The 23471-nt window shown below is 37.8% G+C and overlaps 1 protein-coding gene across 5 annotated transcripts in view; it reads right to left on the reverse strand.

The window, feature by feature from the left end:
* The window catches only part of UBR5 (ubiquitin protein ligase E3 component n-recognin 5), a 142054-nt gene that overhangs the window by 39144 nt on the left and 79439 nt on the right, over positions 1–23471 (reverse strand). For 4 of the 5 annotated variants that reach the window (XM_061172198.1, XM_061172195.1, XM_061172196.1 and 1 more), the window contains 8 exons: positions 21851–22061; positions 20773–20899; positions 16670–16821; positions 16136–16231; positions 15644–15767; positions 10042–10139; positions 8773–8921; positions 8185–8276 (listed from right to left, as the gene is read on the reverse strand). In XM_061172198.1, the coding sequence (XP_061028181.1) occupies positions 8185–8276; positions 8773–8921; positions 10042–10139; positions 15644–15767; positions 16136–16231; positions 16670–16821; positions 20773–20899; positions 21851–22061 (1049 nt within the window). The remainder of the gene's footprint in view (positions 1–8184; positions 8277–8772; positions 8922–10041; positions 10140–15643; positions 15768–16135; positions 16232–16669; positions 16822–20772; positions 20900–21850; positions 22062–23471) is intronic. The other variant, XM_061172197.1, reaches the window with a different exon arrangement.

The following is a 23471-nucleotide window of genomic DNA, read 5'->3' on the forward strand; positions in this document are numbered from 1 at the left end:
GTAGCATCTAGCACAGTGAGTGCACCTAGTAAGCATTCAGTAAGTAAGGTGATTCTCACTTTTAGATATTTAAAACAAGGAAGACAAACTTATTAGCCAAAATTCAAGATGGCGGAGGAGTACAACGTGGAGATCACCTTCCTCCCCACAAATACATCAGAAATACGTCTACATGTGGAACAACTCCTACAGAACACCACCTCCTGAACGTTGGCAGAAGACCTCAGACCTCCCAAAAGGCAAGAAACTCCCCACGTACCTGGGTAGGGCAAAACGGAAAAGGAAAAACAGAGACAAAGGAATAGGGACAGGACCTGCACCAGTGGGAGGGAGCTGTGGAGGAGGAAAGGTTTCCACACACTAGGAAGGCCCTTCACGGGTGGAGACGGGGGGTGGCGGAGGGGGGAAGCTTCAGGGCCACGGAGGAGAGCGCAGCAACAGCGGGGCAGAGGGCAAAGCGGAGAGATTCCCGCACAGAGGATCGGTGCCGCCCAGCACTCACCAGCCCGAGAGGCTTGTCTGCTAAGCCGCCGGGACGGGCGGGGGCTGGGAGCTGAGGCTCGGGCTTCGGAGGTCAGATCCCAGGGAGAGGACTGGGGTTGGCAGCGTGACCACAGCCTGAAGGGGGCTAGTGCGCCACAGCTAGCCGGGAGGAAGTCCAGGAAAAAGGCTGGAACTGCCTAAGAGGCAAGAGACCATTGTTTTCGTGGTGCGCGAGGAGACGGGATTCAGAGCACCGCCTAAACAAGCTTCAGAGAAGGGCGCGAACCGCAGCTATCAGTGCGGACACCAGAGATGGGCACGGGATGCAAAGGCTGCCGGCTGCAGCCACCAAGCAGCCTGTGTGCAAGCCCAGGTCACTATCCACACCTCCCCTCCCGGGAGCCTGTGCAGCCCGCCACTGCCAGGGTCCCGTGATCCAGGGACAACTTCCCCAGGAGAACCCACAGCACACCTCAGGGTGTTACAACGTCACCCCGGCCTCTGCCGCTGCAGGCTCGCCCCGCACTCCGTACCCCTCCCTCCCTCCGGACTGAGTGAGCCAGAGCCCCCTAATCAGCTGCTCCTTTAACCCCGTCCTGTCTGAGCGAAGAACAGAGGCCCTCAGGCTACCTACACGCAGAGGCAGGGCCAAATCCAAAGCTGAACCCCAGGAACTGTGCGAAAAAAGAAGAGAAAGGGAAATCTCTCCCAGCAGCCTCCGGAGCAGCGGATTAAAGCTCCACAATCAACTTGATGTACCCTGCATCTCTGGAATACCTGAATAGACAACGAATCATCCCAAATTGAGGCGGTGGACTTTGGAAGCAACGATATATGTATTTTTTTCCCTTTTTCTCTTTTTGTGAGTGTGTATGTGTATGCACCTTTGTGTGATTTTGTATGTATAGCTTTGCTTTTACCATTTGTCCTAGGGTTCTGTCCATTTTTGTTTTTTTCTTAGTATAGTTTTTAGCACTTGTTATCATTGGCAGATTTGGTTTTTGGTTTGGTTGCTCTCTTCCTTTTTTTAATTACTTTTTAATTTTTTTCATTTTAATAATTTTTAAAATTTTTATTTTAATAACTTTATTTTTTTCTTTCTTTCTTTTTTTCTCCCTTTTCCTCTGAGCCGTGGGGCTGATAGGGTCTTCATGCTCCAGCCAGGTAGGTGTCAGGCCTGTGCCTCTGAGGTGGAAGAGCCGAGTTCCACCAGAGACCTCCCGGCTCGACGTAATATCAAACGGCAAAAGCTCTCCCACAGATCGCCATCTCAACACTAAGACCCAGCTCCACTCAACGACCAGCAAGCCACAGTGCTGGACACCCTATGCCAAACAACTAGCAAGACAGGAACACAACCCCACCCATTAGCAGAGAGGCTGCCTAAAATCATAATAAGGTCACAGAGACCCTAAAACACACCACCGGACACAGTCCTGCCCACCAGAAAGATCAGATCCAGCCTCATCCTCCAGAACACAGGCACCAGTCCCCTCGACCAGGAAGCCTACACAACCCACTGAACCAACCTTAGCCACTGGGGGCTGACAACAAAAACAATGGGAACTACGAACCTGCAGCCTGTGAAAAGGAGACCCCAAACACAGTAAGTTAAGCAAAATGAGAAGACAGAGAAACACACAGCAGATGAAGGAGCAAGGTAAAAACCCACCAGACCAAACAAATGAAGAGGAAAGAGGCAGTCTACCTGAAAAAGAATTCACAGTAATGATAGTAAAGATGATCCGAAATCTTGGAAATAGAATGGAGAAAATGCAAGAAACGTTTAACAAGAACCTAGAAGACCTAAACAGCAAACAAACAATGATGAACAACACAATAAATGAAATTAAAAATTCTCTAGAATGAATCAATAGCAGAATAACTGAGGCAGAAAAACGGATAAGTGACCTGGAAGATAAAATAGTGGAAATAACTACTGCAGAGCAGAATAAAGAAAAAAGAATGAAAAGATTTGAGGACAGTCTCAGAGACCCCTGGGACATTAAACACACCAACATTTGAATTATAGGGGTCCCAGAAGAAGAGAAAAGAAAGGGACTGAGAAAATATTTGAAGAGATTACAGTTGAAAGCCTCCCTAATATGGGAAAGGAAATAGTCAATCAAGTCCAGGAAGTGCAGAGAGTCCCATACAGGAAAAATCCAAGGAGAAACACGCCAAGACAGATATTAATCAAGCCATCAAAAATTAAATACAAGGAAAAAATGTTAAAAGCAGCAAGGGAAAAGCAACAAATAACATACAAGGGTAAATCCTGTAAGGTTAACAGCTGATCTTTCAGCAGAAACTCTGCAAGCCAAAAGGGAAAGGCAGGACATATTTAAAGTGACGAAAGGGAAAAACCTACAACCAAGATTACTCTACCCAGCAAAGATCTCATTCAGATTTGATGGAGAAATTAAAACCTTTACAGACAAGCAAAAGCTAAGAGAACTCAGCACGACCAAACCAGCTTTACAACAAATGCTAAAGGAACTTCTCTAGGAAGGAAACACAAGAGAAGGAAAAACCTACAATAACGAACCCAAAACAATTAAGAAAATGGTAATAGGAACATACATATTGATAACTACCTTAAATGTAAATGGATTAAATGCTCCAACCAAAAGACACAGACTGGATGAATGGATACAAAAACAAGACCCGTATATGTCTACGAGAGACCCACTTCAGACCTAGGGACACATACAGACTGAAAGTGAGGGGACAGAAAAAGATATTCCATGCAAATGGAAATCAAAAGAAAGCTGGAGTAGCAATTGTCGTATCAGACAAAACTGACTTTAAAATACAGACTATTACAAGAGACAAAGAAGGACACTACATAATGATCAAGGGATCAATCCAAGAAAGATGTAACAATTGTAAATATTTATGCACCCAACATAGGAGCACCTCAATACATAAGGCAAATGCTAACAGCCATAAAAGGGGAAATCGACAGTAACACAATCCTAGTAGGGGACTAACACCCCACTTTCACCAATGGACAGATCATCCAAAATGAAAATAAATAAGGAAACACAAGCTTTAAATGATACATTAAACAAGATGGACTTAACTGATATTTATAGGACATTCCATCCAAAAACAACAGAATACACTTTCTTCTCAAGTGCTCATGGAACATTCTCCAGGATAGATCATATCTTGGGTCACAAATCAAGCCTTGGTAAATTTATGAAAATTGAAATCATATCAAGTATCTTTTCCAACCACAACGCTATGAGACTAGGTATCAATTACAGGAAAAAATCTGTAAAAAATAAAAACACATGGAGGCTAAACAATACACTACTTAATAAGCAAGAGATCATTGAAGAAATCAAAGAGGAAATAAAAAAACACCTAGAAAAAACTGACAATGAAAACACAACGACCTAAAAACTATGGGATGCAGCAAAAGCAGTTCTAAGAGGGAAGTTTATAGCAATACAATCCTACCTCAAGAAACAAGAAACATCTCAAATAAACAACCTAACCTTACACCTAAAGCAATTAGAGAAAGAAGAACAAAAAAAAAACCCCCCCAAAGTTAGCAGAAGGAAAGAAATCCTAAAGATCAGATCAGAAATAAATGAAAAAGAAATGAAGGAAACAATAGCAAAGATCAATAAAACTAAAAGCTGGTTCTTTGAGAAGATAAAATTGATAAACCGTTAGCCAGACTCATCATGAAAAAACGGGAGAAGACTCAAATCAATAGAATTAGAAATGAAAAAGGAAAAGTAAAAACTGACACTGCAGAAATACAAAGGATCATGAGAGATTACTACAAGCAACTATATGCCAATAAAATGGACAACCTCGAAGAAATAGACATATTCTTAGAAAAGCACAACCTTCCGAGACTGAACCAGGAAGAAATAGAAAATATAAACAGACCAATCACAAGCACTGAAACTGAGACTGTGATTAAAAATCTTCCAACAAACAAAAGCCCAGGACCAGAATGGCTTCACAGGCGAATTCTACCAAACATTTAGAGAAGAGCTAACACCTATCCTTCTCAAAATCTTCCAAAATACAGCAGAGGGAGGAATACTCCCCAACTCCTTCTACGAGGCCACCATCACCCTGATACCAAAACCAGACAAAGATGTCACAAAGAAAGAAAACTACAGGCCAATATCACTGATGAACACAGATGCAAAAATCCTCAACAAAATACTAGCAAACAGAATCCATTAAAAGGATCACATACCATGATCAAGTGGGGTTTATCCCACGAATGTAAGGATTCTTCACTATACGCAAACCAATCAATGTGATAAAACATATTAACAAATTGAAGAATAAAAACCGTATGATCTGGGCTTCCCTGGTGGCGCAGTGGTTGAGAATCTGCCTGCCAATGCAGGGGACACGGGTTCGAGCCCTGGTCTGGGAAGATCCCACATGCCGCAGAGCAACTAGGCCCGTGAGCCACAACCACTGAGCCTGCGCGTCTGGAGTCTGTTCTCCGCAACAAGAGAGGCTGCGATAGTGAGAGGCCCGTGCACCGCGATGAAGAGTGGCCCCCGCTTGCCGCAACTAGAGAAAGGCCTCTCACAGAAACGAAGACCCAACACAGCCAAAAATAAAAATAAATTAATTAATTAAAAAACAAAACAAAACAAAACCATATGATCATCTCAATAGATGCAGAAAAAGCTTTCGACAAAATTCAACACTCATTTATGATAAAACCCACCCAGAAAGTAGGCATAGAGGGAACTTACCTCAACATAATAAAGGCCATATATGACAAACCCACAGCCAACATCGTTCTCAATGGTGAAAAACTGAAACCGTATCCTTTAAGATCACGAACAAGACAAGGTTGTCTACTCTCACCACTATTATTCAACATAGTTTTGGAAGTTTTAGCCACAGTAATCAGAGAAGAAAAAGAAATAAAAGGAATCCAAATCGGAAAATTAGAAGTAAAACTGTCACTGTCTGCAATGACATACTATACACAGAGAACCCTAAAGGAACCCTAAAGGTGCTACCAGAAAACTACTAGAGCTAATCAATAAATCTGGTAAAGTAGCAGGATACAAAATTTATGCACAGAAATCTCGTGCATTCCTTTACACTAATGATGAAAAAACTGAAAGAGAAATTAAGGAAACACTCCCATTTACCACTGCAACAGAAAGAATAAAATACCTAGGAATAAAGCTACCTAAGGAGACAAAAGACCTGTATGCAGAAAACTACTAAGACACTGATGAAAGAAATTAAAGATAATACAAACAGATGGAGAGATATACCATGTTCTTGGATTGGAAGAATCAACACTGTGAAAATGATTATACTACCCAAAGCAATCTACAGATTCAATGCAATCCCTATCAAACTACCAATGGCATTTTTCACAGAACTAGAACAAAAAATTTAATTTTTATGGAACACAAAAGACCCCGTATATAGCCAACGCAACACTGAGAAAGAAAAACGGAGCTGGAGGAATCAGGCTCCCTGACTTCAGACTATACTACAAAGCTACAGTAATCAAGACAGTATGGTACTGGCACAAAAACAGAAATATAGATCAATGGAACAGGACAGAAAGCCCAGAGATAAACCTACGCACATATGGTCACCTTATCTTTGATGAAGGAGGCAAGACTATACAGTGGAGAAAAGACAGCCTCTTCAATAAGTGGTGCTGGGAAAACTGGACAGCTACATGTAAAAGAATGAAATTAGAACACTCCCTAACACCATACACAAAAATAAACTCAAAGTGGATTAAAAAAGACCTAAATGTCAGGCCAGACACTATAAAACTCTTAGAGGAAAACATAGGCAGAACACTCTATGACATAAATCACAGCAAGATCCTTTTTGACCCACCTCCTGGAGAAATGGAAATAGAAACAAAAATAAACAAATGGGACCTAATGAAACTTCAAAGCTTTTGCACAGCAAAGGAAACCATAAACAAGACGAAAAGACAACCCTCAGAATGGGAGAAAATATTTGCAAATGAAGCAACTGACAAAGGATTAATCTCCAAAATTTACAAGCAGCTCATGCAGCTCAATATCAAAAACACAAACAACCCAATCCAAAAATGGGCAGAAGACCTAAACAGACATTTCTCCAAAGAAGATATACAGATTGCCAACAAACATATGAAAGGTTGCTCAACATCACTAATCATCAGAGAAATGCAAATCAAAACTACAATGAGGTATACCTCACACCAGTCAGAATGGCTATCATCAAAACATCTACAAATGCTGGAGAGGGTGTGGAGAAACGGGAACCCTCTTGCACTGCTGGTGGGAATGTAAATTGATACAGCCACTATGGAGAACAGTATGGAGGTTCCTTAAAAAACTAAAAATAGAACTACCATACGACCCAGCAATCCCACTACTGGGCATATACCCTGAGAAAACCATAATTCAAAGAGTCATGTACCACAGTGTTCATTGCAGTTCTATTTACAATAGCCAAGACATGGAAGCAACTTAAGTGTCCATCGACAGATGAATGGATAAAGAAGATGTGGCACATATATACAATGGAATATTACTCAGCCAGAAAAAGAAATGAAGTTGAGTTATTTGTAGTGAGGTGGATGGACCTAGAGTCTGTCATACAGAGTGAAGTAAGGCAGAAAGAGTAAAACAAATACCGTATGCTAACACATATATATGGAATCTAAAGAAAAAAAGAAAAGGTTCTGAAGAACCTAGGGTTAGGACAGGAATAAAGACACAGACGTAGAGAATGGACTTGAGGACACAGGGAGGGGGAAGAGTAAGCTGGGACGAAGTGAGAGAGTGGCGTGGACTTATATATACTACCAAATGTAAAATAGATAGCTAGTGCGAAGCAGCCGCATAGCAAAGGGAGATCAGCTCAGTGCTCTGTGACCACCTAGAGGGGTGGGATAGGGAGGGTGGGAGGGAGACGCAAGAGGGAGGAGATATGGGGATATATGTATATGTATATAGGTGATTCACTTCGTTATAAAGCAGATACTAACACACCATTGTAAAGCAATTATACTCCAATAAAGATGTTAAAAAGAAAATAAATAAAGCACAATAGATGATTTTTACAAACCAATTCTCTATTAACTATTTATTACATCTACACACCTGTAGCACAGCTATAGCTGATGTCCCTACTGGGACTCTGAGGCACTGCGAATGTTAGTGCTGGGGTAATTTTATTGCTTCTTAGGTCTGTGAAAACTAAGAAACTAGCCATAGCAACTCTGTTGCTGGATGAAGGTTATTACATTTAGTTTAAGAAGTAAACAAGGCACAGGCCAAACCATGATTCCCTTAATGCCTTCAGTGATTTCCTGCTAATAGACCCTACTACAGGGGACCTGAGACTTTGGCTGGAGAACACAGACAAAAACATTCTGTATATATGTTTCTTAAAAGACTGATTCTAGTCACAATGTACGATCACATATTTCTTGCATGTTAGGCTAGTTTTATGTGAAGAGCAGTACTTAGAACTAGCAAACAAACATTGCAAAGTACTCTTTAAATCAAAAACTACGTTGTAATACATACATTGGCTTAACGTGGGCAACCTGAGAAAACCTCATGCTTTCTGAATTATGAAACAATTAAAGCATGACTCAGTACAGATTATTTTAATATGGCAATATGAATCTAAGTAGTTTACAATATTAAAGAAAACTAAAATCCCACTCACTTGCAATCATGACCTTTATGACAAACCCTTGCACATTCCGTACAACAACAGAGGGACTCCAGCAAGCCACACGTACGACACTCAAAAATATCCTAAAATTAAAAGGATATACTTTTTAGAAGAATGATATGTATATCTCATCACAATAATTATTTCTGGTATTTTCTAAAACAATTCAATCACAACAACAGCAGAGCAAAATTAATGTGCTCTGGGAAACAGTCACAGATGGGTACACAAATGGGAATTAAATATTACCAGAAGGGCAAAAATAATCTGTATCATCCAAAAAAGGCGTAACAGTTATAAAATCTAAATCAAGAGCTGTGAATCAGATTATACTACCACCCAGCAAAGATTTCTAATTTTGATGACAGCCCGTAACTGGTGTTAACAGTCAACTCCTTTGCCTCATTTATTTAGGAATTACATACAAATTAATTTTCTTTGGAGAATTTTATAACTCAAGAGTAAAAGGAAATACCAGACTTGCAATTCCAAAGCTAAGAACTAGAACTCTAGTGATGGTCAAAGGGAAGAAAAGAAAACCTAGATAGCATAAATATAGGGAAATATAAAATAACTTACCTGGTTAATGTGCTCTGCTCCAGTCCATGTAAAACTGCAGGTATCATTACAACATAAGACATATAAAGGAGAGTCATCAGGGTTGGTACCTGATGGGCAAACCATGCCCATAAATACATCTTCCTCTTTTTCACTTGAGGACACTTCAGCTAAAAAGATTAAAAACATAGTTCATACATCAAGAAAAGACTTACAGCCATCTACTCCTTTCCTCAAATGGAAAAGCTCTAACATTTACACAGTATAAATAAGAAACTACTATATATTAATAAAATAAATTGACATACAAAGTCAACAATGCAAGGAAATCCAGTCAATTCTGGTGCAAAGTAAAGCAAAGTGTAATTATATCATAACCACATATGAGGACAATACAAATACACCAAACATCAGCCTTCTGAGTCATTAGCTCTATGTTATGCAGTTAAGATTCAAGTTCTAGCTCTATCTAACAAATTATAGACAATCACATAATTTATTCATAGCCAGTATTTTTTTTTTAAATTTTATTTATTTATTTATTTATTTATGGCTGTGTTGGGTCTTCGGTTCTGTGCGAGGGCTTTCTCTAGTTGCGGCAAGTGGGGGCCACTCTTCATCGCGGTGCGCGGGTCTCTCACTATCGCGGCCTCTCTTGTTGTGGAGCACAGGCTCCAGACGCGCAGGCTCAGCAGTTGTGGCTCACGGGCCCAGTCGCTCCGCGGCATGTGGGATCCTCCCAGACCAGGGCTCGAACCCGCGTCCCCTGCATCGGCAGGCGGACTCTCAACCACTGCGCCACCAGGGAAGCCCCTAGCCAGTATTTTTTAAAAGCTAACTACTAAATCTTTTAAAGGCTAGATGGCAGGAACTGATATTCCTTAATGCTTTCTGTTAGGTAGTAAATCCAAGTCAGAAAGAACAGTAAGACTTCTGGCCTGTTCTTTCCATAAAATTTTATCACTAACACGAATTAACACGTGGACAGGTTCTAACAGTGATCCATCTTTACTTTCAAAAGATTAATCATTACAATCCATTATGGAATTTTTTATTAATTTAAGGAAATTTATACCAGCTGCTTTTTGATGGAAAGTTAGAAGGTACAATATGCTTGGAAAAAAAAAAAAGTATAAGCATATGAATTTCATACACATAAGCAGAAGAATTATCTTGACAGTTTCTAATCAGTATCATTTCCATATACAGAAATTAGGTTTGAATAATTATAGAAGAGAATCTATTCAAATTAAAAAATAAGCAACCCTTTTAAAACTTGAAATAAATTACCTTTTGCAATTTTCTGGGCTGTTTCTAAAATGGTAATTGCAGCAGGATAAGCTCGGCCACTTACAGCTGACATAAATGGGGTCATACCTCTTGCATCCCTAAAATGAGAAAAATTGTACATAAAAATATTATCAATTATCTTCCTTCCTGATTATGAAAGAAACGTATGTTCATGATGAAACAAAAAACAGTTTTGTCTTAGTACATAATGTCTCACCATTCAAAGAAAACCATCGGTGGTATTTTCTGGCCTCATATTATCTCACTTAAGAAAGCCACTTCGTGGAACCTTTGTCTCTCTAAACCATGCTCTCCTTTCTTGGCTTTAGTGACACTAAAGAATAGACCAGCAAGGGCTCTGGAGTAAACTAATACTTTCTAGATGTGAGCATAGTAACAGGCCCTCTCTCAAACAATTGTGAGGAAGATTATATGAATTATTACTTAAAAGGTTTCAGCACAGTGCCTAGCAAAAAACAAGTATTCAGTAAGTGTTAGCTATTATTATTACGAGTTTCCTCTTTAAAATGTACTTAAACATTCTTCACTGAATTTCTATTTCCTCCTAGACCCCTGGCATTTCCCAGAAGTCAGTCCTCAGCCATTTGTGCCTCTCTCTCTCTTCCGCCATAGCAACTACCACTTCTCTCACAATAATATGGTTCCAACACCTACGCTTGTTTACTTGATAAGCCTACTTGGGATTTCCCAGTGGTATCTTACATTCAACGTGTCTAAAACTCAAATCATCTTTCTCCGCAAACCTGCTCTCTACCTGATTTATCTATGTCACCCAACAATATCACTGTCCCAAGTAACTCCAGACAAAAATTTTGGTTCTTCACAAAGTATTCCTTCTAAAGCAGTTTTTAAACTTCTGCATCTAATCTTTCTTTTCCATTTTCAACAACTCAATAGTTCAGTTTATTACAACACACGTATTAAAGGCTATGACAGACATATAAAACATAGCCTTGACTCTGGTTTCTACTCTTGCCTATTTTCATCTCCTTTATACCACCATCTCATTACTATTCTTATAATCCCACTTTGATACTATTACAATCTAACAAAGGCCATTATTGAGAGGATTCAAGCCCAAAGAACAGAGACCAAAGTAGTGATTTTAACCTATTTTTTTCAGATCCGCTGGCTGTTGTTCTCTTCTAATCCTCCACTCTGAATTGGATGAATTACTGTTTCTCATAATATTCATACTTCTCCCTATTTCTCATGGTTCTACTCAAACTTCATTTTCATGAAGCTGCTTACTGTAGAATAAACACATTTCTCCCTTCTGTTTACTCCAAAACACACTTATGTGTCCCTTTAGCCAGACTCAACCAAGAAAAAAGCTCAAATAAATAAAATCAGAATTGAAAGAGGAGAAGTTACAACCAACATCAAACAAATACAAAGGATCATAAGAGATTTACTACGAACGATTACACACCAATAAAATGGACAACTTAGAAGAAATGGATAAACTCCTAGAAACATACAATCTCCCAAGACTGAATCAGAAAGAAATAGAAAATATGAGCAGAATGATTACCAGTAATAAAATTGAATCGGTAATTTAAAAACTCCCAACAAAGGTCCATGACCAGACAGCTTCAGAGGTGAATTCTACCAAACATTTAAGGGGTTAACACCTATCCTTCTCAAACCATTCCCCAAAAAATTAAGAGGAAGAAATGCTTCCAAACTCATCCTACAAGGCCAGCATCGCCTTGATACCAAAACCAAAGACATCACAAAACATTTTAATTAATTAATCAATCACAGGCCAATATCACTGATGAACACAGATGCAAAAATCCTCAACAAAATATCAGCAAACCAAATTCAGCAATATACTGAAAGGATGATATACCATGATGAAGCAGGGGATTTATCCCAGGATGCAAGTATGGTTCAATATCCGCAAATCAATCAACATGATACACCACATTAACAAACTGAAAAATAAAATTGTATCATCACCTCAGTAGAAGCAGAGAAGGATTCTGACAGAATTCAACATCCACTGATGATAGAAACTCTCCAGAAAGTGGGTACAGAGGGAACATACCTCAACATAATAAATGCCATATATTGGCAGGCCCACAGTTAACATAATAAAAGGCGAAAAGTTGAAAGCATTTCCTCTAAGATCAGGAACAAGAAAAGGATGCCCACTCTCACCACTTTCATTCAACAAAGTATTTTAAGTCCTAGCCACAGCAATTAGATAAGAAAAAGAACAAAAAGGCATCCAAATTGGAAAGACAGTAGTAAAATTATCACTGTTTGTAGATGACATATACTACATATAGAAAACCCTAAAGATGCCACCAAAAAAAGCAATTAGAAAAAATGAATTGAGTAAAGTTGCAGGAAACAAAATTAATACGCAGAAATCTATTGCATTTGTATACACTAAAAACAAACTACCAGAAAGAGAAATTAAGAAAACAATCCCACTTACAATTGCATCAAAAATAACAAACTACCTAGGAATACATCTAATCAAGGAGGTAGAAGACCTGTACTTGGAATATGTGGAATACTGTAAGACACTGATGAAAGAAATTGAAGATGACCAGAAATGGAAAAATAAACCTTGCTCATGGATTGGAAGAATTAGTATTACCGAAATGACCATACTACTTAAAGCAATCTACAGATTAATGCAATCCCTATCAAAATACACATGACATTTTTCTCAGAACTAGAACAAATAATCATAAAATTTATATGGAACCATGAAAGACCCCAAAACAGCCAAAGCAATCTTGAGGAAAAAAAACCCAAAGCTGGAGCCATCATGTTGCCTGATTTCAAACAGTACTACAAACCTATACTAATCAAATGGTACGGTACTGGCATAAAAACAGACACAGAGATCAGTGGAACAGAAGAGAGGGCCCAGAAATGAACCCACACTTGCAAAAATAAAAAACTCAAAACACCTTCTTGTACTAAATAGGGATGGTGACATAAGGGTCAAGATTGGGAGTCCCCATTCTGTAATAAAGACACATACCAGGGCTGGAATTCCAGCTATGCCACTCACTAGTTTTGTGGGCCTGGGCAAGTTAATTAACCCATGACAAAGGAGGCAAGAATATACAATGGGGAAAAGACAGTCTCTTCAATAAATAGTGTTGACAAAATTGGACAGCTAACTGCAAAAGCATCAAACTGGACTACTTTCTCACACCATATAAAAAAATAAATTCGAAATGGATTAGAGACTTAAATGTACGACCTGAACCCACAAAACTCCTAAAAGAAAACACAGGCAGTATGCTCTTTGACACTGGTCTTAGTTTTATTTTTTTTGGATCTGCCTCTTCAGGCAAGGAAAACAAAAGCAAAATCAAACAAACGGGACTACATCAAACTAAAAAGTTTTTGAGGAAACCACCAACAAAATGAAAAGCCCACCTACTGAATGGGAGAAGATATTTGCCCATGATATATCCAATAAGGGATTAATATCCAAAATATACAAAGAACTCATACAATTCAACATCAAACAACCCCAATCTGATTAAAAACTGGGCAGGAGACCTGAACAGACATTTTTCCAAAGAAGACATACAACAGATGGCCAACAGACACGTGAATAGTTCAACATCACTAGTCATCAGGGAAATGCAAATCAAAACCACAGTAAGATACTACCTCACATCTGTCATAACGGCTATTATCAAAAAAGACAACAAATAACAAGTGTTGGCGAGGATGTGGAGAAAAGGGAAGCCTCTTGCAGAAACAGACTCATAGATGCAGAGAACAAACTAGTGGTTGCCAGAGGGCAGGGGGTTAGGAGAATGAGTGAAATAGGCGAGGGAGATTAAGAGGTACAAACTTCCAGTTATAAAATAAGTAAGTCATGAGGACAGCATAGGGAATATAATCAATAATATTGTAATAACTTTGTATGGTGACAGATGGTAACTAAACTTATCATGGTGGTCATTTCGTAATGTAAAAAAATATCAAATCAGTATGTTGTACACCTGAAACTAACATAATAAGTCAATTATACTTCAATAAAAAAAGAAGAAAAAACCCTTTTCTTACTGAGTCATCTCCATGGTAAATAATTCACAGATACATCACTTAGGAAATTGTGTTAGCAACTCTAGGAAATTCTCCTGTATCTGTAGTATAAAAAAGCAAAAAGGGCCAGTTTGATCATCTCTATACTTATCACCTAAAAGTCAGGCAAAAGAACACTGCCTCTCCTAGTAACATCAGCTTATTAATACAGTGGCATATTGGGTGTTTTCCAGGTATTTTATATGTTTTTTAGATAAAGGAGGAAAAATTCAACCACTGTGAGGGTACTAAAATAAAGGACTAGTGAAATAGAAATGAACTGTAGACATATAAAATGGATTAACAACAAAGAGAAAGGGAATAAGAACATAAAATAACTTTTTAGACACCACCACGAGGAAATTATACAAAGATAATATGCTTAAAAACACCATAAATGCAAAAACAATGACAATTGAGAAAATAAAAACAGAAAGATATACTGTATGTATCCGTATAGAAACCATTTTTATCTATGCCTCAAACCACTAATAAATTAGTAAGATGCTTCTGTCGTAATAACTCTATTTATAATCCAATGACTTATTTTTACTAGTGTGGGGCAGCCTTCATTAATTCGTAATTTCATAAATTTGGTCATTTTCATCCAAAGGGCAGTAAGACTTAAACATGAAAACTCCCTCGCCCTCAAAAATAAAAAACTCATAACACCTTCTTGTACTAAATAGGGAAGGTGACATAAGGGTCAAGGCTGGGAGTCCCAGTTCTGTAATAAAGACACATACCAGGGCTGGAATTCCAGCTATGCCACTCAACAGTTTTGTGAGCCTGGGCAAGTTAATTAACCTCTAAGCCCATTGCTGCAAATGTGGAGATAATATTATCTACTCCAGACAGTTATATCTAGAATAAGAGTTAATGCAAGTAGAGCTTGGTACAGATTAATAACTATTATAAAAACACTCATCATTATGAGTTTGTAAAGGAAGATAAACAATCATGCTGCAGGTGGAGATGTAACCTATTAACGGTTAATGAGCACTTACAACAGAATACTTATCAAAAGCTCTGTATGATCTCATGATGATTCCGTAAGCCAAGATTTCCAAAGAAACCATAAGAATCATCCTTGGATTTTCACAATACAGATTCCAGGCCCCATTTCAGACCTGCTGAGTTATACTTCTAGTGTAGAGCTTGGGGAAGAATGTGTATAATTTTTAAAGTTCTCCAGGTGACAGTGATATAACTAATTTATGGATTCAACATTTGAGAGCAACTATACTGTGATCTTTTTAACATATAAATATACACCCTCATCAAGCTAACATAAAATCAAACTGTATTCATTTAGTGTACCCTGTATTATATTGAGAAGGCCTCTTTCGCTAAAGAGAGCTTACTTAGTAACACAGAAAACACAATGCTAGATTCTGATAAATTTTAAATTCAATTAAGATAATTGTTGTTCCATATGTTGCAAGATCAACTTAACAGTAAAAAGGAGTAAAGCTAAATCTTCATATCAAAAGTATATTAAACTTCTTACTTGGCAGAGAGGAGTTCTCGTAGATAGGGCTGTAGAACAACACTGTCACATAACAATTTTAATATAAAATGAGCATTGGCCTTTCGATCCTTGGATTCTACTACAGATGGCTCTGTGGAAGGACCTGTAATTAAGCAGATCCATTTGGTAACAAAAGTGTACAAAACAGAGTGAAAGACTATTCTAGAATAATACACCAAGTATATCTATCAAATAAACCACCAGAAAAATATTCTAGTATTGGTAACAAATTAATAACTTCATTACAGAGAATTTAAACACATTAACACATTTTATAAATCTCAACTGATGAAATATATGCACATACACACCACAACTTCACTGATACACAGAAGATAATTCACAGAATTAGATATTTTTCAAGCCAAGAAGTCTCCTTGAGATAAAGTGTAGATCTGTAGAAACCTATATACAAAGTGTTTAGTTTTATCTTCCAAATGCCTAGGTAGATAAAATAGTAGAGATTCTCACCTGGAATGGTGGAGGTGCTTGGTCCTTGACCGGTGCCAGTCGCTGCTGTGGTAAGAGATCCCACAGCAGGGGCCAGGATAAAATCAATGTCACCATCTTTCAGTAAACAGAACAGCAGGATGTACATCATTATAGGCAACATATCCCTAACATGTTCTTTTAACTGGCCTTAAGGCTTTTCTCTGCAAGCCAAAGGTCAAATCGGACAGAGGCTTAAGTGGACGCTTCTTTCCCAAACTATAAGAGAAGGAATCCACTAGGCATATTATTGACTTATCTTGATATATAACTAGCTAGCTTCTTACCAGTATAGAAATATGTATTTCAGTAGAAGAGGGATATCTAACAAGACTTTCTAGAATTTTAATTTTTAAGTTACAAACACCTTAAACCAAATCTACGTAAGCTAGTTATAATACTCATTATGCTAATTTTAACGATTTCAGATTTCTAAATATCCCACTGAAATGTTTATTTCTTTTCTTTCACGACCCTGTCTTTTTGTTGAACACTTAATAAAATAACAGATCTTACCAGGATCCATTGCAGGAGGGTCAGGAACCCAACTAGGGGGAGCTATGGGGGGTGAAACTGGATCTTGGTGGTCACTGGATGAAGCTCCAGCTTCATGTCTACCCAAACCAGCCGCTCTCAATGAACGTCTCATCATTTCCCGTAATCTCAAACTAGAAGAACATGGACAAAATCAGAGCTCACTACCACGTCTAAGTGTAAGGATAAGGTGCACAGAACTTCTCATCTGAGATGAAAGTTTGTTCTACAAGCAAATACTCCAGGCAGGAAAGAAGTACAAATGCCAATTCTGGAATCACAGAGTAAGTCAGCAAGGGATAGAAATGCAACTGGGGGATCCTAGTACCCAGTTCAGCACTAAAACCACTATATTAAGCTCCCACAGAAACTTAAGCACCGGGAACAAAAGTTGCGGTGAAGTTAAGATTAGGAAATAATCTTTCATACAGTTAAGATAAATGAACAGCTGAACATTAAAACAAAAAAAAATTCTGTCCCCTGTTTATCATCAGTAAGAATTAAGTTTAATAGTAGACATTAGCAAAACATACTGATTAGCACAAAACCAATACTGTTAGCCCACTAAACCCCTTTTCTGTGATCTCAAAAGCAATGGAACTAATATCCACACAGTAAGTAGTTTTCAAACAAAGACCAATTTAGGTTTATTTTTTATACAAAAAAGTTTTTTTAACAGTACAACTTCATCCCAAGGAAATTAATGAATGAAACTGGAGCTTGTAAAATGTGTTGTTAGATTAATATCTGGGCGTGATTTTTTTTTTCTCCTGCTATACAGGTGTGCACATCGCTAAAAAGATAAAGAAATAATCACAAACACAGACCTCATTAGGGGAACTAGTTAACTACCTGTACAAAAATCTATACCTCTGAATAAAAGCTTACAAAGGCTACAAAATTAACACATTAAAAACTAGCAGCAATTAAGAGAGAGCACATAAGGCAAATCCTTTCACTTGGCCACAACTTTAGAGCTTCTAAGTGAATAAAGAGTAAGAATTCAATTTTAAGGGCCCGGCAACACATAAGGGACTGCTTTCTCCCAGGCAGATTTAATCCCAAAGACATGACATTTCTGATGTGAAAAACCTAACACCTTACCAGGTGAGCATTATGTCTGCAAATAAGTAATTCAGAAAGATCTGTATTAATGTTTGAATCTCTAATTATTATTTAATCCGAGGGTAAGTGTGTTTTTCCATAGCAATACATTTTCAGTTTTATGAGTAAAATTTTTTTAAAACGCATTTACAAAAATTTCTTTTAGAAGCTACTTTCAGGAACCCATATATTTTATAAGGCTTGTGTATGATGATGTACCTTTGGGAAGAGAAACATTTTTTGGAAGATTCTGCAAAGTAAATTTTAATGTCTCAAAAAATATACTAGTTATTATAGTATGCACTATTAAAAAATACCTATAGTTAATTCTTTTATGGTATCGGTGTCTTCTCTCTCCCAATTTAGAAATCTGAGTTCAAGAGTTTTTATAATATGGAGGGGAGCAGGGAACAGTGATTATGATTCTTTCAGTCAAGGTCACTTCCCTGTCCAAGATATCACCCACAGAGCATGGCAGGCTCCTTACCAGTAACAGCACACACCTGGGTGACTTCACACTGTGATGCTCCTACACAATTGTAAATAAGCTCAACATAGACACTTGGTATCCTAATGTGTCTTACTCAAAACACACAGAGAGAAAAAAATCAGCGATAATTGGGAGGCACTGCAAATAACCTGAAAATAAATGCATGTTTTGGGCTTATCAAGAAGAATGCTTACACCAGGGTCGCAAACACAATGCCTCCTGGGCCTGGAAAGTAAAATAAACTGAGGAAAGGGCAGTCAGGTGTAAGAAGTAGGGGGTCATGGCAAACTAGAGGCGTACATGCTCATCTAAAGGCATTCAAATTTAAAAAAAAATAGAAAATTTTAACATTGCACAGGCCAAACAAAACATATATGGGCTATTCTCCAACCTCTAGCCTAGAGCAGATTAAGAATAAATGAAGATAAATTGAGACCATAGTCTCATCTTGAACTTGCAAACTCCCAACTTTGTTGTTGTGATGTAGTCAATTCAATATTATATGAGGGGGTCATTCCTTGTCATTTAAAAAAATTGTCCTCTACCTCTTTTCTTCATTAGGTCTTGGGAACATTTTTAAGTACAATGCCCAGCTCCTCATACAGATTCTTTAAAAACAAAAAACAAAAAAAACAAAAAAAAGAAAATTATTCTTCAAGATGTTGTACACAATTCATGAAGATTCACCTGTATCCTCAGTGGCTGAGGACAATACTGAGGAGATACCACCTTGGCTGCTAAGATTCAGAGTTTTGACATTTCTTCGTATAGGCTTGCCTGGAGTCATCGTATTTTCTGACAATATGGAAGAATTCAAGGTTGATGTAATTTCCTCTTTGTAAGCACGTTATATCCATGCTACAGAAGCCTTAGAATCCAGTCATGTTCAAACATACCACTGTGACAAAAAAGCGAAGGTCATGTGTCTTCCAGATTAATAATCTCTAGAGTACATACACCTGCAATCAGATGCATCAATCAAGCTTTCCACTAAATCTGCCCTTTGTACTCAGGCACTATTGAGTCACATAACAAAACTTCTGAGTCAAATCATCATCTGAAGGCATTTAACAGTACTCCATTCAATATTGAAATTGCATCAGTTTTGAGCTTACAGCTCATGAATCCCAGCCTGCATACTCATCAAGGGGTATCGCCTAGAAAATCCATTGTAGGCTAGAGGAGGGTTTCACTTCAATGAAGCAGAGTCTGTGGACTTCCTACTGCCCGGCGTGGATAATAAGACTCCTGTGCTTTCATCTGTTCAACCGGCAGCCCTGAGTTTGAACTGGTTAAGAGCACTGCAGTGAAATCTTCGGCAAATGCCTCAAAGGAGCTTACTCTGCAAATTATTTCTGTGAGCAACACATCACCCACTCTTGAAGCTCCTTTTAGTCTTTGCCTTCATAATAATCCTTACATGAAAAAAAGATGGCAGCACTGGCATTGGACCAACCATATCAGAGTCCAACTTGATTTGCACCTGTATTTTCCCTGAGGAAATGAAATACCTGAAATAATTCAGACACTAATTTCTTCATGAAGAATTTAAGTTGATTTCCATTTTAGACCAAACATTTTGCCTAGTGTAGTACTAAAAAAATGATAATTTCCATTTTGCATAGTCTACATAATGTTTCTGTACTATTTTAAATTATAATTTGGTTACCCATAAATAGTTTTTGATAAACCTCACTTCAGGATGTTTTTGAACCTGGGAAGCTATCAAGTTGGAACCAATTTTAGAAGAATCATTTTTAAAGGGAAAGTTGAATATAGAATAGAAAATAAGCAAAAGAGTGTCTTCGTTTTAAGTAGACTTTACAACCTATCACATTAGCACAGCGAGCAGTGCTTCCACTCATGATTTGTGAAGTATCCAAGAATTTTGGCTCTCATGTCTAATATAAATGTGTTTTCCTTCAGGGGGGAAAAAAAAAAACTACAAACACCTGTATCCTGAATTCTTTATAGTCTTCATCTATTCAAACATCTAGTAATTTTTAATGTGTTATAAAGTGTCCATCCCACAACTCAGAAAGCCTGAAAATTTAAAATACCAAACATTCATAATATACATCAGCCTTTCATTTCTTCCCAGATCTTTAGGACATCTGAGAAACTGAGCTAAGTAAACAATCTGAAAATAAAAGATTGAGGTTCTTTCAATTATTGTATTACTTGTTCTCCAACTAAAGAAAATAACTTCCTAGGAAACATGAATGATGAGTTTAAAACACATTCAAAGAATCAAGTTTGAACTGCTTGTCTAAATTACCTCAAATTTTTGAAGGATCCTAGGTCCTACTGTTTTACACCTAAACTCTTAGCTAGATATTGTCAGGTATTTTTCCCAGGCTGATATTGGGAGGAACAAAAACAAAACAAAAGGACCCACCAATTCATGCATATGATAGGAAAGAGATACATTTCTTTCTGTACTTGGATTATGTTTCCACCAATTAAACTTTCCTGGTAAAAATCACATTACCTTCGGCTACTTGATGATCCAGCCCGATTACCTGGGCCATTACTTGAAACAACTGATATTGCATTTGCGATGGCCTCAACAGCAGAAAGCCTTTCTGCAAATGTATTTCTTTCAGAGCGCTCTGCTTCTGAAACATAAGAGAAAAAAATTAGGATCAATTTAAACTTCAAAAATAACTAAGAGATGAAGTATGTACAGGCCATTAAATGCTAACTGCTAAGTGTTTTAGTATTCTAATTCACATACTAGTGATAACAGCTTAATCTTCCCTCCTTAGAGCAACAAACACTTAAGCTAGATTGAACTATGACCTTTTAATGTGAATTATTTCCTTATTCTGCCTTACTTTTCAACCCCCAAAGATAAAAAATAAGGTTATTCACAAGTAGGCTGAAATTTAGCTTTCACTACCAAGGAAGAAAAGGCCTACATATCAGTACCTCAGTCTTAGTTTATACACTACTTATAATCCTTTAGTCAGTCAATGATAATGAGATAAAGGTCAGAAACTTGCAAACCACTGTTCAAAAACGTAGCTACCAGAATATCATCTGCAGAATTCAAAATAAGGAAAACCATTATGAATTACACAGCTGCACTTTAGGTTTTCAGTTTCCCCCTTCACTTAGCCAATTAAAAAATTTATGGCAAAAAGCTTATTTACTTTTCCAAAAACATCTAACAACTCACTACATTATTTTTCCCTCTACATTCTGAAAATTGGGATAAAAGTTGCCTCAATATAATTTGACTTAACTTGCTAAATAATTCCCATGGTAATAAAAGTCACCTGCAATTATAAAATCAGTAAAGCTCTTAAGTATCATATATATAGTTTGTACTTAACAGAGAAATTAGAATTTAAGGCAGCAGAAACACATTGATAAAAATTTTATTTATTCATGTTACATGTTCATCCTAACAGGCATTTTTACCTTCTGAGACTCCTAGATTTTACAAAGCAAAGTAAAAGTACATACAAATTCTTTACAGTGATTTTCTTTCTTTTAATAATTTTTATATTTTCAAAATTGCCCAAAATTCCTGTTAAAGATCATGTTACAGTTCTTAATCTCACCCTCTTCTTCTTTAGTTTCCTTATTGCTGGTTGGAAAGCAAACTGATACACAAGCATGCAAAATATTTCGATTTCCATCACATCTGTGGCTGATGAATGTCTGTAGCATCTGTAGATTCTGCTCTAAAACAACCGCTTGCTCAAGATTCATAAGATATTGTCGACAGGCCTCATAGTCACAGCGTAGGATGTGCTGCATTAAGGTTTGTTTCTGTGCTCAGACAAATTAGGAAAAAAACTTCAATGAATTTGTATAGCACATTACACATGTCAAAAAGTTCACATGGCCAACACAATAATATAATCAGCTCTGCAGATACATAGAGACAATTTAAGGTGGCCTGGCAAAAGAAGCTGAACTTGAAGGTACCCTTAAGCACAGAATACAACTGACAGGAATGGAAGAGTGGGTAAACCTTCTGTAAAGGACCAATAAGTATCTTCAGCTTCTGCAACTAACTCAACTCTCACTGTGGCAGGAAAGCAGCCAGATATACAATGCATAAATGGGAGTGGCTGGATTGGACCTATAGATCATAGTTTATACAGCACCCTTATTTACATCATATATAACTATCAAATTAGAACCCTATTAATATTGTTAACCAATTAAGCATAGGGTATACATTTTATTCCAAGCTTATTCTCACCTTCTTGTGCTCTTTAAGGTTACATTTACATCACACTATGGTACATGAAAACCAAAACCTTCAACTCCCCCCAGAAATAACGACAGATACAATCCCCAAAGGTGACAACTAATGTACTTCATTGTCAAAGACATGGTAGTAATGATCAAGTATTTATATCATCTTCTACCTGAGAAACAGCATGCTGTGGATGGAGTATTCCGCCCCCCCCCCCATTCATGCTGAAGCCCAATCCCCAATGTGGATGGTATTTGGAGGTAGGGCCTCTGGACAGTCATTAGGTCGTGAGGGTGGAGCCTTCATGAATGTGATCACTGCCCTTAAAGGGGGCTGAAGAGACCAGAGTTCTCCCTTTCCCCTGTGTGAGGACACATGGCCATCTGTGAACCAGTGAAAGGGCCCTCATCAGACACCGAATCTGCCCACACCTTGATCTTGAACTTCCCACCTTCCTTAACTATGAGAAGTAAATTTTGGTTGTTTATAAGCCACTCTGTCTGTAGCAGCCTAAACAAACTAAGACACAGCATAAATAGACCAAAGAGTTCAAATGTACTTTTTTCAGAATGTAAACTATAGTTATGGGATATTTAATCGACAATGTAAAGCATTAGTTATGGAAAACAAGCAAATTTGTTCATTTTAACTAAAATTGGGAACTGGAAGAAAGCAGGTGGGAAAAGAATGCGTGGGAATACAAAGGAAAGAAGAGAGATGCTTTTGAACTTGCCAGCTCTCCACAAACTGCCTAGATATCCCATCCCTTCCCCCAACCTTACAGGGATGAGAGGAAGTAACAATGGGGGAAGAAGGGCACAAGAAAATACAGCTAAAAAACTGTTTTCAGTACTTGACACACGTGAGATAAGCCATTCTGACTGTGGAACTAAGTATGATCCTGAAGTGACCCCATAAATTGCAAGCTCCAGTTCAAGAATATGAGGTGGGCCACATAAGACTAAATTTGCCAA

The sequence above is a fragment of the Eubalaena glacialis genome, chromosome 17 (assembly GCF_028564815.1).
Source record: "Eubalaena glacialis isolate mEubGla1 chromosome 17, mEubGla1.1.hap2.+ XY, whole genome shotgun sequence".
NCBI classification, from domain to species: domain Eukaryota; kingdom Metazoa; phylum Chordata; class Mammalia; order Artiodactyla; family Balaenidae; genus Eubalaena; species Eubalaena glacialis.